This window comes from Taeniopygia guttata, chromosome 2 (genome assembly GCF_048771995.1).
Source record: "Taeniopygia guttata chromosome 2, bTaeGut7.mat, whole genome shotgun sequence".
Taxonomy (NCBI): Eukaryota; Metazoa; Chordata; class Aves; order Passeriformes; family Estrildidae; genus Taeniopygia; species Taeniopygia guttata.
Genome location: NC_133026.1, coordinates 60950735 through 60969791, shown reverse-complemented (window position 1 = coordinate 60969791; position 19057 = coordinate 60950735). Strand labels below are relative to the sequence as shown.

The window sequence follows — 19057 nt, the reverse complement described above, 5'->3', positions numbered from 1 at the left end:
CTAGTATAGTGGTGTATTTATTTACCTTTCAGAGTGTAGTGCTTTAAGGAAATACCAAACATTGCAGTGTCATTAGAAAATTTGGATTCTATCAGGTAAGAATTGCTTCTGCTGTAAGTAACACCATCAAAATCCAACATGTCGCGATCTCTTTTTCTCTTACAGAAGCTGTGCTAAGAAATAATGTAGATCATGAGAAAGGCCATGCCCTAGTCATTCCATGTTGGGGAGTTCAGTACTTTGAGCAACAAATTGTACTGATGTAAGTTATTTCTTCCAGTAGTAACATGCCCTTGTGAGAGATATGGATAACCACAACAGAAATATCAACTAAATAATTCCCCAAATTAGTTCCATTGCAGGATTTTTTTATAAAATTGCCTAATGAATATTGTTTCAAGCATTTAACTTGTTTGACTCTCACAGATAAAAATTTGGATGATACAGCTAGCAAGGAATTGTCTTAGACTAAATATTTATGTGAAATCATTACTTGAATTTTATTTTTCTTGTCCACTTTTCTGTGCACAAAAAGTTGAAATCCTCAGTTTAACCTCTGGACTGCATTTTTTTTTCTCTTTTCTGTGAGCATTTTCTCTCATGTTGAGAGAAAAACGCTTTACCAAAATGACTGCATACGATTTTCCATAAAATTATTTTAAAATATAAGTGTTTATACGTGCTGGTTGTTTGAATTCCCACCTGTCCTGAAGATACATTTTCTGGCTGCTGTGATGAGTTCATTATCTGAATTGCCAGCAGCCACCCTGCATGTTCAGCATGTTTCCAGACAGGCTGCACTCTCCAGGATTTTGGCTGGGGTTTTTGTCTTTTATTGTTACTAAGTAGTCTGGATTGCGTAGACCTCTTAATGAATATGGCTAATAGCACGCATTTAGATCGTACCACAAGATAATACGATAGAACTAGCAGTTCACTACAATAAAAACAGGAAACCCAAACCAAACGCCAAGTTCTGATTTCAGTTGTACCTTTTTATCTCAATAGGTGCAAGAGAACTGGACTGGTCTTATTTCTGTAATAAATCATAGTAAACAACGACAAACATCCATCTCCAAGATGTGATCAGGTTTATGTACTTTATGAGGATTTTGGTCATGTGTAGACACGTACAAACATAGAACAGCAGAAGTATAACTACACATGCTCTGAGTTAACTCATCTATGTCAATTTATCTGTAGTAAATTTATCTCTAGTATAAGGTGACATAAAATGTAGAGATAACTGTCTTCCTTATCCACACTATGGTATGTATTTCCTAGGATGAGCAATTTCAGCTGTATGAATCAGACAAAAAGCAGGCAATTGGTGGTGGGTGGTGGTGTTTTTTGTATTTAAATCCAAACCAAAAGGCTTTCGTAGGAAGTCTGTTAGCAGAAGTACAAAGTCTGGATTACTCATCATAGCACAGTGAACAAATACTTCTCAGAGTTTTGTTATATAAAGTCTGGCTCTGCTTAGGAGAGGCCAAAATGGAGAAAGGGGGGGAGGGGAGGGGGGGGAATGCAGCCACTGTAATCCTCTATTTCACTGGAAGAAACTCGTATGTTGTCTACTCAAACCAGCAGCCTGTAGCAAATTGGTTTTGAACAGGGACTCAAGTACTCAATGTGCTCAAGAATTTACCAATTCCCTCCCAGGAAGTTTAACTGCAATCAGGCTGACTTCTTAATTTTGCGTTCCTAAGGGTTAATATAAACCAAAGATTTTTGCAAGCAGAATTTTTTTATGTGGTGCGTGTAGATTTATGAATGCTGCTTTGCTAAGACTAAGGCTAAGTTCCTGATTTTATATTGAGATTTCTAATGTTTCAGTCTCTCATCTTGTATCTCTTTAACTCATTAAAATTACATTTTCTACCATTTTACTCAGTTAAGACATCTTCTCAAAATTACCCTGCTTTGAACTTAGTGAGGGCTGTGTTCATGCAGTAGTTCTACAAACAAAATCCTTCTCAAGAGGATAGTTGAAGCAGCATATTATTATTTAGAAATGTGAATACAGATAGCATGCCAGTTTTCTCTGCTGGAGTCAGCCCTTGTCAATCATTTGTTCTGACAAGAGCACAGGAAAAAAAAGCATGGAGTATTATGGAAAAACACAACCATCTTATTGTGGGACATAAATTATGGGAGGGGACTATTGGCCAGTAGGTTTGCTGGGTTTTTTGAAATGGTTGAATATGAAGCTGATTTTATTGAGATTCTTATTGCTGAGGTTTTGTTTTGTGCACCGTGTCTGTAGAAAACCAATCTTGTCTCAATGTAATTGAGTTACAGTTCAGTTACTGAATGCTGATACCAACACAATAAATACAGACAGACATCAGTCTCTTCATAAAGCTGATTTGTACTTTTATGCAAGTTTTTATCTTTCTTCTGATTGCCTGGTAATTGCTGCCCTAAAAGCCTTCAGTCATGTATCTTGCACACATTGACTGTGTTTGTGCAAATAAAGATAAAGATGAAATTAAAATGGAGTTTTTGAGCCCTGCTTTGCTGTCTACAGCAGCAGCAGCTTTTTTTGCTAAAATGCTGAAACAAAGCCCAGAATCTCAACACTAAAGTGCTCCAAGTTTTTGCATGGGTTTTGTGCTAGTACTTTTTGTTTGCAAGGCATTGGGGTTTTGGAGCACTTGGTGCAGAGATGATTGTATTCACATCTGCAAGCTGCAATACACAGTCTCCTTTGCAAGCCTACCAGAGCCTTTGCAACCGCGTATTGCAGACCAAGTTCATGTGCCATTTCAAAAAACCACGACTTTCCCCGTTCCCTGTAGGGGCAAGCAGCTCAGTTTACACTTCCAGGGGAAGCTGCTGGCTCATGCAATCATCTCTTCTATTGAGTAATTTGGTTTTCAATATTTTCACCTACTCTGAACAACTTCAGACAGCTGGTCACACCTGCTGTACCAATGGTTTTCTGTGGCTCTGCTCTTCAGACAGTTATTTTGGTACTCTGAAATACTAAATTGCATACAAAAAACCGCTGTTTTGAACAAAAGTTTAAGTAAAAGACTTTTATTTGTTGCTTAAAGACAAGATTCAAATGCAGTTTGCAATTATATAAACTATTGTGCCCCATTCAGAGCTAAGGTTGTACAGGTAAATGTTACAGTACCCAAGATACAAGTAAATAACCTCCAAAAATAAACACAGAACATGACAGTGTGTAATTACACTGGCAACCAGGAACAAGGCTGTGGTACACTACCAGAGGTTTGTGCATAAAGAGGTAGTGAAAGTCAGCTCAGTAAATGTAGAATCCTTGTACATAAAGAGGAACATCAGGTATTTTTTGCAGATCCTCCTCTAGGAAGCCAAAGTATCTTTCAGGAATGACAGAAATATTGGCCAGCATCTAACACTGGAGGCTTCTGAACTTTCAAAAAGGCACCTAAAACGTCTAATCCCTTAAACATTTTAACATTTATTGTAAATTTTAAAAATCCTCTTTAAACACATCACCTAAAGTCTTACTCATTTTTTCTTTCTCATTCAAAAGCTGTGTTGCAATTTTTCTGGCTACTAGCTTCAAGGGGTTACTTTTGTTTAAATAGCTTAATCCTTTCCCTATAAATAGACGTCTCTAAACAAATGTTATCTGACCTTCTATTTCATGACAGAACTGGGTATACCCAGCTGTTTGAAACATGCCTTCTAGTCCCTAGAACGATTTTATTACACTATTTTGTAAAGCAGTATTTTAGGGAAGGGATAGCTTTGCAAGTGCAACCTAGTATTTATGCATAAGGAGTGACTGAATTATTAAGGAGTGATTGATTATCGCAGTGGAGAACTGTGAACACAGAAAATGTGAGGATGCATAGAGGCTGATACTATGCTTTAAGAGATATGCATTTCTTCCAAGAAAATTTATTTCTACTCCAAGATTTTCCTTGTTCAATTAAAGGTGATGTCAATCTCAAGAAAGAAAAATAAATTACTCCCTTGTTTTCTCTGGGGTTGTTTTAATGGAAAGGCAGAATCTCAGTCAAATTACTAGGAACTCACAACAGGAGGATTAACTTCTTCAGGAACAAAGCTTTCATTAACAACAACAGGAACTGCTGCAAATGGTAAGTTTTCTTTTATGGGGAAGCAAATCTGCCCAAGAAAAGTATGCTTTGTGTTGGGTTGTGGCGAATAAAGAAAAGGAAAGGATGGTCAGCGTTGAAATCCTCTTCTATGGCCATGCAAAGCACAGCAATGCCAGCAGTGGCAGCTGCAGCTTCCGTGCCTTCCTCATTCACTTCCACAAAAGCCTTGTGGACAACTGCAGAGAGGAAGAGGTCATGTGCCCCTGACATTCCCGACAGGTCAGCCTTGCCACTGTCAAACACATCCAGCAAGCCCATAGTGGCTAAATCTGATTTAAGGTCATAGCATTCCTCCAGCTTAAACTTTGGCAAACGCACGTGAACGTCAGCGGAATACAGATGCTCAGACCGTGTCCATTCCTGGAGCTTCTCTAAGGTAAGTTGCTTTTCCATCTAGCATTAAAAGGACAGAGAACATTACTTATCACCAGTGTAGTATTTCATTTTCAGTAACATTTATGAGGCTTTATTTATAGATCATTATACGACGGTAGAGCAGCTATGCAAAAATGAACATAACCGTATCTTTGATAGCTAAATAGAGATTAAAAAATACTATTAAAATTAGGTGAAGTCAGTGCAGTTTTTACTTTACAAAGTAATGCAGACATTCACTTCGTGCTGCAATGTACAGAAGGGAAGATCATGCACTGATAGCAAGCCAGACTTCTTACTGTTTCATCTAACTAAATGGAATTACCTAATTAAAAACAAGTAACAAAAATCATAATCAGGGAGCCCAAAGAAGCTGCTCATTTAATGGAAAACAGTCTCACTACTTTATGGTTAAGAAAATAAAGACTTTCAAAGCTACTGAAAGACTAATTCTGTCATTAAAAACAAACAAGCAAGGCAAGATAATTCTCACAGTTAACTCTGCTTTCAGTATCCATCATGGTTCATTCAGTTCAGCAAAGGACACATGAACACAAGCTACAAAATTGGAACACAACTTCTCTTCCTGATGCAGTACATCCATTTATTCTTTATTGCTGTACTAGTAGAGAGTTGTCTAAAAATAGACCAAATAGATTTGGTGCCCTGAGAACATGGGTTCACTAAGGCTTTAATTTTGAATGGCTAAACTTAAAAACATTGAACAACTGCATTGGCTTAGATAGGTCACCTTTTGCAGTCCAGTGGAGTCCTCTTCAGTGTCATCAGGTAACAGGATGATCATACTAAGTTCTCTTCCATCGTAAGGCAGCTCTAAAACACGGATCTTCTCTTCAGGGATATATCCAAAATTAAATTTCTTTTTCTGATACATCATTTTTACTGTCCTTTTTTCATTCTGGATGGATAAAAGGCACAAAAAGTAACAGTTAAGGGAATAGTAATTTAAAGAACTGATAGAAGACAAGTTAAAATTGCATTTATTAAACATTTATCCTCCATTATAAAATTGCATTTTTCAGGCTTCTGACTGCCTGTTTAAAACAATTTCTTCTGAAGAAATAATGAGTTTGTATTATATTTGGTTCTTCTTTGGCTTCTACAGCACAGTCATCACAGAAACCAAAATAGTTTCGTCAAACTGCTGTATGAAAATGTTAAGCCAACAAAGATCAACTCTGTTTAGCATAAAGCAGATGACTGCATACAGTAACTTGTAAAGCTGTTAACATAAGCAGAATATAGAACAAGAAGATGGGGCTAATCAAAATGTCCTGTCATTTTAAGACTGCTTACCTAGCATCACAGAGACAGTTCATAGCTGCTGATCTGCTGCAGACAGAAACCCTGCTAGGTCCTAAACCATACGTGAGAATTGTCTCTAACGCTTTTCTAGTAAGTGAGACAAAAACTAGCTCCTGAATACAGAAAAATACTAAAATCCACAAAAAATAATTAAAATATTACTAAAATACTTCATATTTATTAATTATTTTATCTGTAAGCAAAGCTTCACATTACCACCTATATAACTATACCTTTTCATTAGGTATGTCCTACCAGGACATATCTGTATTACCTTATTTAAGCGAAATGGTGCATCAGTGGTGTCAGCTTCTTGAAATTTCTCTGCCCAGTTTGCTTTGAAATAAATAGCATTCACCAATACCAGCTTGGTCATGCTATCAACTGAACCTTCAGACAGCAGATCAGGGATTTTGCCTTCAGAGGCAGCAGAAAAAAGGGTCACAACAAAATCATGTAAGCATATAAACATACATCGAGAAACTGACACCATAGAAATACTACAAATATAAAACCAATCTATTCCTGTAATAATTTCAGTACCTGTATCACTATTTCACCATACTTTTTCTTAATACACACTACTATAACTTTTGATATACAATGATTTGATGAAAATGTAATATTGTTAGTCTAAACTGTCACATGCAACTCATCTACTCCTCATACAAGAAGTACAGAATGCCCACATTAAAGAATACTGAATTTAGAAATATATATAACATGTATATATATGGACCGAGACAGACTAAGACAAAGTCTCCAACTCGTGAGTACACCTCCATGTTTAGGCATCTCTCCTGCACTCATGGCTTGAGCACAAAACAGAATGGAAAACTCCCAGGATTTATGGAACTGGTTAAATGCCTTGCTTAGGTAATTTCTGGTTCTGTCCATGCATCAAATAAGTACCCCAGGACAGAATTAAACTGTTCTAAAGACGGCATAGAATAAAGCCTATTCCTGCTCCCGATATGAAACACTACCAGTTATTAACAAAAAAGTAATTTACCTTCAGTTTTCTCCTCGACCCACTGGTTAATTTCTTTCCTAGCTTTATCACAAGCCTGAAGAAAATCAACTGTAGCCAAGTCAGCTCCATATAATTTCCGTGTATTAGTCAGGAAATCCTAGATTTTGAAACAATAATAATAGCTTTCACTGCATGAAGATAAGAAAACATCTAATTATCAGCTAGATAAGGTGTACTCAGATTGTCACCAACTCTGAGGTGGGGTTCAAACAGTGTGTTGCTTGGGGGAATTCTGAAGTTAACAGGTTTTTTCCCCACTCTTAGAGCAAGCCTCGTAGTACACCAGCCATGTCTAGAGCTGATGGGGTGCTTACTGAAGGTGTTGCAGTCCTTAACTATCATTCTCCTGAAACAGGCTCCAACACAGCTAGGATAAAACAAAACTATCCAAAATAGCTGAAGATGGGCAAAAATATCAACCTATTTGCACACAAAGTTGTAATTCACTGGTGAAGAGGCATGTTGTTAAAACATATTGGATATCCCTTCCCAAACAAATAGTGTTTTCAAAAATACTGAAATTATGTGGTATTACTCCAATGAAAATCCTAAAAAGCTGATTGCAACAGGAACAGAACTGGCTGCAACCTAAAAACCTGGGTGCAACAGAGTGGGATGTCATAATAGTTACTGTAAACTAAGAACATAGACCAGTGATTCTTCTCTTGAGGAAAAGAACAGCAGAAGTGAACAGGAAGAAAAAAGGGTTTGCTGTGTTACACCATTTAGGTGAGAGGCACAGATGCTCACAGCTATGGAAATGCACACTGCAAGTATGAAGCACTTTCATCAACTTCCCAGAAAAGTTTAGAAATAGGCTTGGAAATAGTTCTACTTCATACATAATCAAGCAGCTGCACTTTCCCTCCAGATCCCACCACAGGCCATCCTGATGTGCACCACTGTACCTGCAGAAAGCTGTAGGACTTCTCTCCAAAGAGCCGACTGGCCAGCCGCAAGAGATAGGGAGCATCGCTTCTGTTTATATCCGTTGTCAGAGCCTGGAATCTTGAATGAACATCTTCAACTTTGTCAAGATGAAGCGTCTGAAATAAAAAGAAGTGAACTAGCTGCTGTTAATACTGCCTTAAAAGAACACATAGTGAATCTGGAGGGTAGGCCTGATGCAGCAGGGTAGGCTGAAGAAAGAGAAAAGTAAAGGCTGGAAGCTGCTTAGAGACTTCTGTAAGCCTCAAAGAATGAATCAAACGGTCCCTCGGTGCTATGCTGCCCATGTCAGCCACTTGCGTTGTGATCCTGGTTTATACACAGTCACAGCTGAAGCTCTTGATCAAAACCCCAAGTCCTGCCTGCATTTCTGGGGGCCTCTCCTCTGTGGGCCACTGGGCCCAAGAACTCGTTCCCAGGTGAGGATCAAAAAGAAAGATGACACCATGGAGACTCTTGCTTTCTTGGTTCCCCCTTTGGCCCAAGGGCATGTGGGGTTGTATATTTTCAGAATATACAATCATCACTATCACAGATGAGGTATTAAGAAAACTTAGAGCAATTATCCTTTATAATTTTATGAAAATATAACTCCATAAATATATACGCACTTCATATAAACTTTATATATATATATATATATATATATTATTAGGTTTAAGATCAAGTGCATTATTGCAATATCTCTTTATCAGTACCTCCTCTTCCAGAGGCAAGCTGGCTGGCCAGGGCTTAAAGATATGACAGCAGAAGCTGCCAGACCTCATGGACAGGGATGGCTACACCAAAGCAGGGGCACTGATATTCAAACTTAAACCATGTGTTTCCCAGGAGGGAAGACTGCTGTGAAGCAGTGATTGGATTCAAAGGAAAGCCTTCTCTTTCTCTCACTAGGTATTTGGTCAGGCTTTGCTGACCACCTCAGTACAAGCTGTGCTGTAACAGGTGCATGGCTGAGCAAGAATATCACAGAGGCAGCCTTACAATAGAATTATGATCCCGGAAACAAATTTTTGTGTCCTTGCAAACAGCTCTTGACAATTGCTAATCACTGCCTCTTTAATTAGCACTGTGTTCATAAGTGAAGTATTATGGTACAGAAACATGCCCTGTTGAGGATTACTGTATTGAAAGACATTCATTTCCCCCCCAAGTTCCTTTTGCATGATTTGTGCTGTCAGTAGGTTTATCCTAGGTGGGGCTGTCAATCTGATTACATGAAATATGTTCAAAGTCTGTTTGAACAAGTAGTGGGGAAGTAATTTTATTGAGCAAGCACAGCAACACTCAACCCTCCTAAAGTCCAGAATACAAAGGTGAAGTTATTCATAGGCAAATGCATCAGGATGACTGCAATGAGGAGATTCACACACCTTTTTACAAGTGTTAGCCTAACAAGAGTGCAAAAATAACAGTGACTGAGTCCATCCCATGACAGAGGTTTCAAGGGAAACTGGCACACTCTTATGTGCACCATTTTTGCAATTTATAAGGAGGCTTTTTAAAACTATCCTAAAGCTATGGTAAGGATAACCATGCAGGCTTAGCTCCTTCAAGATATCTCACCTGTTAGTGAGAGAGACTGATACTTAGGTAGTATCACCATGTATCATCATAGCTTTAGATATAAAACTATAGAATGCTACTGTGCTTTTTACAAAAACACACAGAATTCTTGAAAATGAACATACCAAATGAACAATACCAACATACGTTAGTGATCTTGTATTATAAAGTAATAATTTGTCAAAATGTCTCATGAAAACTCATAGAGTCTTGCTGCTGGAACTTACGATCAATTTAAACCAATTAATTAAAATTAATTAATTAAAACCAATTAATTAAAAACTAACGTAATTGGTTTCCTCTGTCAAGAATTAACTACTGAAATTAAATGAGCAACAAAGGCCATAGAAAATATAGAAGAGGGCTCTGGAGCAGGCTAGGCAGAGGGTAACTAGCTGCAGAGTCTGAGGAAAACTGAGTGTGCATGACAGAAATCTTGTCCTGAACCAATAAAAATACCCTCATTTCAACTTCCCGCCTCTAAAACACAACCCCTTTTAATGTAAATAAGATATAAAATTAATGACCATTTTATTTTACTAACCTTCAGCACCTGGGCTTCAGTATTACCTTTGGCCCCCAAAAGGACCATGGCCAGAGCAGCAGAGATACTGACAGGAGAAAAGAAGACATTTCCTGTTGGGTTGGCTTCACTAAACCTTCTGAGCAGATCAATTGCAAATCTACTGTTGGCATTGGACAGGCTCTCCATGGTTATAGCTGAAAAATAAAACAGTTGATAAGGACCCTAGGAAACATTTTTCAAACACTTTGTCTAACCTTGTGTGACTCACAGAGTAAAGACTGGATTAAATTGGACACAGCTGCTTACAGAAACAGCAAGAATATCATCGTTAGTGCACCTCATTCTTAAAAAAATCAGTCACATTAAAAAAGCAGGGGATTTTTTTCCATGTTAATTGTGTGTTCCAACCCTACTCATTATACTAATTGTATAAACATTATTTTTTAAAAGTTATTTTCCTGCAGATCTGAAATTGGAGGTATATGTGATGGAAGGATTGCAAAACTCCCTCATCCTCACAGACCCAGCACATGCCAGGGTTCTCCCTCATACAGCATTCCCTCCGCTCCTTTACAATGCAGAGAGGACATTCAAAATATCTCCTCAGGGACATTCAAACACCTCTCAGTAACCCTCCTGTCTTCATGCCACAGATCCATGCCCCTGAGCGGTGCCAAGCCTGCCAGAGGCTTCCGCGCACGGTGACTTAGGGCAGCGGAGAGCAGCGCTGTGCCTCGCCTGCGCTGCCAGGAGGAGCACGGAGCCGCCCGCCGCCCGCAGGACAGCGGGGCAGGGAGCCCGGCGTTCCGGGGCTGCGGGGACCCACCGACCGCCGGGGACACAAGCGAAGGGCAGCACAGCAAAGGGGCAGGGCTGACACCGACGGTGCGCTTTGGGGAGATGCTCACGAGCAAGCTGAAAGGCGCAAGAGCCGGGTCAGGCTCAAAACCCCACCCGAGGGCCAGCGGCGGCACCGCTGGATGCTGCGCCCGCCTTCTGCCCGCCCAGCCCACGGTCCGGCTGCTCTGTGCTCGCTGCAGCCGGAGTCTCGGTTTGTTTCTTTCTCTCCTCTGGACCCAACCGCGTGGAGGAGTTTACACCAAAATTTGGCTGTTTCCTGCACAGTCTTTCTACAGCAAATGCAAATTATCACTATCGGCTTCCTCCGTGCCAGACAAACACCCGGCAGTTTGCCATGTACTTACCGAGCTGTAGGCTAAAGACCACCAACACTCCTAAAAATACCCAAGCCCCAAGGCGTACTTTCACTTTCCTTTACCCGCACCTCACTGCGCCAGCCTTCCACCCGAACCAGCTGCTGGACAGTGCCCACCCCCGGTGCCAGAGAAGCGCCCCCCGCCCCGCGCAGACCCCGCCCGCTGAGGCGGAGAGGAAAGATTGCCCGTTCTCGTCCCGTCACCGTCCCTTTGCCGTAGGATGCGCCGGGGGCAGCCCCGCGGAGCCCCGGCGCAGCCAAGGGCCGCTTGGCCGCCTACCTGCGGGCAGCGCCGAGCGGGCTGGGAGGGGATGGAGCGGCAGGAGGCGAGCGGCGCAGTGACACCGCGGTGTCACCCGCGGGGACCCTGCTGGGGCTGGGGCGGGGAGACAGGGCGGGGCGGGGCGGGGCGGCAGGTGTTATCCCGCGGCCCCTCCCGTCCGGGTGTCCCCGGTTTCCCGGTGGAGAGAAGAGGGAGCTTCGGAAGAGGGATTAAACAACCCCCACCTTGTGCCAACAGTAAGAGATCCAGGGGTTTTAGACCCATGGGGCAAGCGCATCCCTTTCGCAGGGAGGCTCCTCTCTGCCTTCCCACCCTGTGTCTCTATTTACACTCATCTCTTATACAATTATTTCGCTTTTTTTTTTTAACTTTTATATTTCAATGAAATTAACTGCATGAGAAGTTTTCTGTGGTTTATCATGATCTTCGTTCTCCATCAGTCCTCGGTCTGGCTCCCAGGGCATCGCCCCCACAACTGTACTGCCCATATTGGTTTCAGGGGCATAGCCCTTTAATTGCAGTGTATGGCAGGTGTCCTGGTGACAAAAGTGCTGGGTCTCATCCCTCTCCCCTGCACATAATGCTTTTGTTTGCTTCACCTGAGACAGCTGGGTTACTGTGCACTGAGTAAAGGATAGGCCCATCTAGCAACTTTTGGATAATGTCCACCAAGGAATGATGTCAACCTGCGCAAAAAAAACAAGAGGAAGCATTGCAGTGCTGCTCAGGAAAAAAAAAAAAAATCATTATCTAGGGACTCTTTTGGTATCCCTTGAAATACCTTGAAATTTTTCAAGGCCAACCACTAATTCATGGCGACCCAAGTAAGCACTGCAAGTTTAACTATCAAGAAAAAACTTGTGTTTTGCAAAGAATTCCAAACAAGCTACACAGAAGCAGGTATTGCAAGAAATACTATTCAGAAAACTAGTTTAAAAAATTATTATTAATAGTAGCAAAAGGAAACAGAACTCTACAACACTTAAGATTTCTTTCAGTATTTCAAAAACAGAAAGTGCAAAAAACATCCCCATGTCAGGAAAGATGTTTCAGCATTGTCTTTGGTATTCTTAAGTTAGACTTCATTCCTGTTAAAGGACTAGAACCAGGTGAAAGATAAAAAAACTCAAGATCTCCTGTGGTGATTGTTCTCACCATAAACACCCTCGAAGGACATCTGCTTCAAAACAGCTCTTTCCTAAGTTCTGGTCCAGTTGTTAGCCAAAACTCCACATCTACGCAACAAGCTCAGCAATACTTAGAAAAGGCTGCCAAAGACTCCTTTCAGCTCCTGGCAATGTATCAAGGCACTAAATGGATGAGTCTGGAAGACAAAAGGGGAAGGAAGCTACGCATGTGCTCCAGCCTTGTCACAAGCTAAAGTAACAACTTCCCTCCAAATGGGCTCTCACTGCCTGACTCTGCCTGATGGACACCAAAAATGAAGTCAAGCACAGAAGAAGTGCTCACACAGAAAATGGGATGGCTCTTGTGTCAGCAAGAACCTGGAGACCTCTGCACACAGGCACAGGTGGGGCAGGACATGGCAGGTGCTCTGTTTGTCTAAGCACATCTGTTATTCCTGGCAATCCCAAGAACCAATATCACGGAAGAGGGAGCAGGAACAGCTGAAAGAGACAATTAGTGCAGAAGGAATCACCTTGTTCTAGGGAAATGTAAATTTATTGTTTGATAATACATGTGCTGCCACGACATCTCCTCTTCACGGACGGCAAAATCTGCCACAGAACAAAATGCTGGAAGTTTTGTTGTGCCGGATGAAGAAGAGGAAGGGATGATCAGCAATGAATTTCGGAACTATACTTGCACAAAGAGCCATCTTCACTACAGCTGTAGCAGCAGCTGCTTCAGTGCCTTCTTCATTGACTTCCACAAAGGATTTGTGAACCACTTCAGACAGCACCAGCTGGTTATCGCCAGGTGAGATTCCTGAAAAGTCTGCCTTGCCCAACTCAAATGCATCAGGCATTCCCATGCTGCTTAAAATAGGTTTCAGATAATAATCTTCTTCCAGTTTAAATCTGGGTAAAGACACCCTCACTTTTCTAGACCTCATCATTTTAGGACTGATCCAATCCATCAAGTTCTCATATGTAAGTTCTCTTTCCAGCTGAAGAAAAACACAAAATATAATTCATTACCATTACAATTGCGTCAACATTACATAGCCAAAGAAGTGACGTCTCTGTGTTTCTTCACATAGCACATAACATGCATCTTATTTTTTCCATGAATTAAGCATGAACACTGTGGGGGTGTTAATTTTTAATGAGAGAATAAAAGGTACACAAAAGCTTAATAAGGAACTCAAGGTCAAGAGTTCCAAAGAACCCAAATTGTATCCTACCCTCACCTCAAAAGAGATTCTGCCCTTTCCTGTGAGCCTCTTTCCAGGCAGTGAGCCACACACCACCTTGCAGCTGCTCAGCACAGAAGACTTACAGGACAAGCCACAGGACTTCCAAAGAGCCCACCCAAAATCCCCCTCTCCACATTCCATCATTACCATACTTTGCCTTCACCACAACCACAGCTGACCTCTGCTCCTGAGCAGGGCCAGCTCATCTTCCAGAGCCTCTGCCTAAGGGAGCAGCACACAGCCTGAGCAGCACTGACATACCAGGGGCTGTCACCTTGGGGACAGGGAGCAGAGGGACATTTCTGCTGGCCTTGAGCACCAGCCACACAATTGCTCTGGAACTGAACTGCACGTCTCTGTGCTATTCACACTTTCTTCCCTGGAAGGATTCAGGCTGTCTTTGCATTCAGCTCAACAACTTACTCTTTCCAAGCCTGTGGATCCATCCTGGATTGCATCAGGGAGCAGGATGATCATGCTCAGTTCATTACCCACATATGGGAGCTCAAGGAATTTGATCTGAAAGTCTCCAATGTAGGTCATGTTAAAATTTGCCTCCTTGAACATCATCTGCACAGGCCTGGTCTCATTCTAGAAATGAAGAGATGTCAACAGTGAGTGCTGAGCTTCTCTGCCAGTCTCAAACTACAAAGCAGGCAGCAAGTTACTTTGGGCCTTTTAGGATTTTACCAAGCAAAACTGATCACACACCACAGAGTGCAGCCCTACCACTGCCTTTTGGAAAGGTACATGTCTGAACATGAGGTACAAACAGTGCATGATAGTCCATAACAACTCAAAAGGAGCCTATATAGCCTCATCAGCCATTTATCCTGCTGGTGTTGCATCTTGAAACCTGCTTCTAAGCTTGCACAGCTGCAGGGAATAGAAAATGCAACAGTGCCTCTGGATACTCCTGCCAGTATTCCACATTCCAACAGGTAGAGACCAAGGTGTCAGGAACTGAATCAATCCAGCAGTCTCTGAAATGCTGTCAGAGCTAGTCTTGGGGCAAGCATCAATATTCCCTTATCTAAAAGTTGTATCAGCACTTTCAAACGTTCTTGGATTTATTTCACCACTGTGGGAAGGGACAGTTTCCAGATAGGCATGCGAGCTTCCATTTTCCACAATGGTTGCTTCAAGCAGGTGAGTTAAGGAAGGCACATTTACCACTTATTGACTCCTGGAGGCCAACCCAAGGCTGCAGGGGATCCTGTGGGGCAGCCATGGCCGGCCCATGACAGGGGGCCAAGTCCTCCTCAAGAGCACAGACCTACTTCTAAAATCAAGACTGCAGAGCAGATTGTCAAAGAACTTTGTTTTCCATTTCCTTTGGATTGGCTCTGGGGCAGAAATGCAGCAGGGAAGCTCTGACTAAAGAAGACTTAAATTAATGAACTTTCACACCTGTCTCTGTGCTATATGAAAGGTCCTTGTAATTAAAGTTCAGAGAATCTCAGCAAAAATCGTCAGCGTTTTATCACATCATACCTTATTAATTTGGAATTGCCATTCTCTGGTACTCTCTTTCCTGAACGGCTTTTCCCAGTTGCCTTTGAAATAGATGGCATTCACCAAAACAAGCCTGGTCAGAGAATTCAGAATCCCCTCAGCCAACAGGTTCTGAATTTTTTTTATCATGCAAACAAAAATACCACATTATTTTATAGGTTGACATGGACCTAATTATTATCCAATACAGTATCAACTCTGCAATTAATACACAATAGCAAAGAGAAATATCTACCGGACACAGCAATAGCTCAGCATTTGAGCTGTTTAAATTCCAAACCTATATCCTGAACTGGCTGTTTACCCGAACAATGGCTGCCATTAAACACAACTGGGCACTTGGAAAAGCACTCACCTTCAGTCCTTTCCTCTACCCAGCCATTGATTTGCTTCCTGGAATCCTCCCAAGCATGCAGAAAGTCCATCTCTTCCAGGCCAGCATGGTAGGATTTCTGACTGGACTCTATAAAAGACTAACAGGGACATCCACAACAGATTTTCAGCAAGAGATTTACTCTCATTCAGACACAGATGATTCTTGCGTTCTCCAAGGAAATCTGCCAGCTTCCCTGCCACAGCTTCATATACAGCCATTAAATTCTCACTGACATGTTCCTACTAGGATTTATACCCCTTCTTTAAACTAGCAATTGATATTAGTGATATGACTTATGCACTCAACTATAAACTACTACACTTCATTGACAATAATGGACGGTGGTGTTTTCCTTCTTTTTATTTTCTGCTTCTGGGACCTGACATGATTTTATAAATTTCTATATATAACTTTTGCTAAGAGATGTATCAACCATTTGTCCCACAACCAAATATATAAATGGATCACAGAACCATCAAGGGTAGAGAATGATGGGTTTTACTCTGCTTGGCATCACTTTTCCACTCAGAACAGAAATTATTTAAAGGAGATTCTCCACTATGATCAGACATTGAGCTCTGTCAAAATCAATTGCACTCCTGGCTCTCAGCCCAGAAAATCTGGAAGGCAAACCCCAAAGCCTGCCTTAACCTCCAGACGACAGAGGTACCAAGCACATTATCCTAACAATCACAACAAATTTAATGGCTACTTACTGGAAGAAACTCAAAGGTCTTTTCTCCATAGAGCCGGTTCGCAGTTCTCAGGATATATTTGGTGTTGGGATCATTAATTTCAGAGAGAAGGGATTGATACCCATTGTGAGCATCCTGGGCATTGATCAGAGAAAGCACCTGCACAAAGACAACATCCACAGCAGTGTCCATAACTGCTCTAAACACACTTGCTATGACTTGATTGATTTTATATTAAAATTACATTTAAGTTAAATACTGTGACTCGAAGCCACAAGATTTTGTCACCACACCTCCCACATCTGGAGCTTATCATGCCAGCACATCTGATGTAACCAGCAAGATGTTGCACAAGTCATAGATTATGGAGCAGCAGAGTAACAAGTCCTGATTTTCCTTCCTTCAAGCCAAGCACTACAGGATCTCAGAATGGCTCTGGTGGGAAGGGACCTGTGGGCACAATCTGCTACAAAGCCCTGCCCAAGCAGGGACACCTAGAGCTGGTAGTTCAGACTTTGTCCAGATGGATTTTGAGTAGCTACAACTATGACAACAACATAGGTTTTGGAGAAATTTTTATAAAGTACATGAAAACAAGATCTGAGTTTATACTCCTCCCCAACTTTGCAAAGGAAGCAAACATCCAACCCAAAATGACACTCAATACAGTCACTTCCTACAGAGAACATGAGCCAAGAGATATTTGCTACCTGAGCAAATTTATAAAAAGGAATAAGTCAAGTTGCAGTCACCAGTGTGAAATATATGCACTGGGATTTTAAATACAGTTTTATGTGCCTGAATTCATTTTTAGAACATGTATCATATGATTTTAAGCCCAAGCAAGGAAGGAAAAGAAAATAATTGATGTAGCCACCTATTGATAATTAAAAGAAACTCCAGAACATCCTAATTACATAAAACAGAAGATCAGTCTCAAAAACCACCAAAAAACCTGCACAAACTAAATCCAGAAACCTCTTCATTTCATACTGAACAAAGCTCACACACAAAAAAAAAAACCCAAAAAAAAAAACCCAAAGAAAACAGGTTCTGTTTACACACACACCCCAGAGGAAGAGCTCTGCTCTCTCACAGTTTAAATCACACTTTGCTAAATCACAGTTTAGCACAAGTGCATTTCACACTCTGAAAGACACATCTGCTCCTCATATGATCCCATCAAATGCAATCCACCAAGTTCATTTTGACCTACCTTGCTTATTTGGGCTTCAGTGCTACCTCTGGAACCCAGCAAAACCATAGCCAAAGCAGAAGAAATACTAAATGGTGAAAAGAACACATTCTGCCCACTTTTCTTCTCACAACACAGCTTTCTTAAGAGGTCCACAGCAAAAGAGCTGTTTGCTGCACAGAGGCTTTCCATACTCCCCAGCCTGGGACATAAAACACAGAATGAGAATGGATCAAATTTATTTGAATACAAATCAGCAGTTTCTTTCTTTTAAACTTCCCAGAATAAACTAGGCAGCAAAGGCTGGGAAATTATCAGCTCACTGGAGGATGATTTGGTGCCTCAAGCACCTGAGATCCCATACTACACATTTGAGTAATTTTACCCATTTAGAGTCTGCTACTGGATTTCACTCCCATACCTACACAGTGTGACATCTTTTGAAGTGATCAGGCACAACAGCATAGTGTTCAGGACTTCCTGAAAGAAGTTTCTCTTGACTTCACACAAAAAAGAATCCTCCTTTATTGGACCAAAGTTAGACATCAGAACAGCAGAATTGCCAACTCTTACCTTCTGGAAGTCTGCAGAACTTCAAGACCTGCAGCTTGCTTCTGCATGTGCACGCTGGGTTTTAAACCTGCCAGTCAGGCTGGGAGAAGCCAGCAGAATGACTTTGTCTAAAAGCAAGAGAACTAGCGAAATATCACCATCACTGCAATATACTCTAACCGCAAAAAAAAAGTCCGAAAAAAACACCCACAACCACACTGAAAAAAAAAAGGCAACAAAAATTCCCCAAATAAATAAAAAACCCCAACCAAACCACACAAAAATTAGTCACATTGTAATAGGGTATTTCTTCCCCACATTAATCATCTATCCCAACCTTACTCCTCACTCCAAGTTAATGCCAGTATATTTTAAAAAAATATGCGTTGCAATATATCGACAGATTGGAAGGCTTTGTGCTGGCATATCCACATTAAAGTTCTCCAGACTCACAGACACTGCATGCCCTACACATTTCACTCACACTGCAGCTTTCCCCACACTACTTCTTAAAGCTGAACTGGAAGATTCGCTGCTTCCTTTTAGACTCAAACACGGGGAGGATTTTGCAGCAGAATTTACGATTTCCTGCGCTGCCCTCCCACAGAAATTCCAAATATCAGTGTCAGCTCCCTCCGTCAGTCACACGTCGGCACGGCAGCTCTGCAAAGGTCTTTTATCAGAGCTTTTATCAAGCTCTGAGCCGAAGGAAACACCGGCACCTCCCGAGCCAGCATCTAAAGCAACACCCCAGCGGTGCCTTCACTTTCCTTTCCCTCCAGCATCCGTGCGAGCCCCGCACCCAAACCCCTTTACAGCCGCACCCCCGCTGCCCGAGGAGCGCTGCGATTGCGTGGGACGAGGAACCATCCCGGCGTTCCACGCCGATACCGCCCGCTCCCGTGGGATGCCCCGCGGGCGGGGAAAGCCCCCAGCCCGCAGCCCCGGAG

The 19057-nt window shown here is 41.7% G+C and overlaps 2 protein-coding genes across 4 annotated transcripts; both read right to left on the bottom strand.

The window, feature by feature from the left end:
- Nucleotides 1-3026: 3026 nt before the first annotated feature.
- On the bottom strand, nt 3027-11512 carry LOC100223369 (leukocyte elastase inhibitor). 3 transcript variants are annotated; one of them, XM_072924085.1, is made up of 7 exons: nt 11392-11512; nt 9914-10089; nt 7764-7901; nt 6835-6952; nt 6097-6239; nt 5248-5415; nt 3027-4514 (listed from the first exon to the last, which is right to left on the bottom strand). In XM_072924085.1, the coding sequence occupies exons 2-7, from the start codon at nt 10079-10081 to the stop codon at nt 4113-4115; spliced, it is 1137 nt and encodes a 378-aa protein (XP_072780186.1). In that variant the 5' UTR covers nt 10082-10089; nt 11392-11512; the 3' UTR covers nt 3027-4112. The 3 variants fall into 3 exon arrangements, with proteins under 3 accessions (XP_072780186.1, XP_072780187.1, XP_072780188.1); XM_072924086.1 differs by lacking the exon at nt 11392-11512 and adding an exon at nt 11101-11229; XM_072924087.1 differs by lacking the exon at nt 11392-11512 and adding an exon at nt 10722-10846.
- Nucleotides 11513-13055: 1543 nt separating this feature from the next.
- On the bottom strand, nt 13056-19048 carry LOC140682311 (serpin B6-like). Its single transcript, XM_072924088.1, has 7 exons — nt 18129-19048; nt 17577-17757; nt 16382-16519; nt 15622-15762; nt 15269-15400; nt 14198-14365; nt 13056-13525 (listed from the first exon to the last, which is right to left on the bottom strand). Exons 1-7 carry the CDS (start codon nt 18173-18175, stop codon nt 13118-13120), a joined length of 1215 nt encoding a protein of 404 aa, XP_072780189.1. The 5' UTR covers nt 18176-19048; the 3' UTR covers nt 13056-13117.
- Nucleotides 19049-19057: the final 9 nt, after the last annotated feature.

Coding starts and splice junctions, on each gene's coding strand:
- LOC100223369 (XM_072924085.1), bottom strand. CDS start 10,081: ATGGAGAGCCTGTCCAATGCCAACAGTAGATTTGCAATTGATCTGCTC. Junction 7,902..9,913: donor CTGAAGCCCAGGTGCTGAAG/GTTAGTAAAATA, acceptor TTTTTATTTCAG/ACGCTTCATCTTGACAAAGT. Junction 6,240..6,834: donor GGTCGAGGAGAAAACTGAAG/GTAAATTACTTT, acceptor CTGCCTCTGAAG/GCAAAATCCCTGATCTGCTG.
- LOC140682311 (XM_072924088.1), bottom strand. CDS start 18,175: ATGCAGAAGCAAGCTGCAGGTCTTGAAGTTCTGCAGACTTCCAGAAG. Junction 17,758..18,128: donor GTTCTGCAGACTTCCAGAAG/GTAAGAGTTGGC, acceptor TTTATGTCCCAG/GCTGGGGAGTATGGAAAGCC. Junction 15,401..15,621: donor AGTGCTTTTCCAAGTGCCCA/GTTGTGTTTAAT, acceptor AAAAAAATTCAG/AACCTGTTGGCTGAGGGGAT.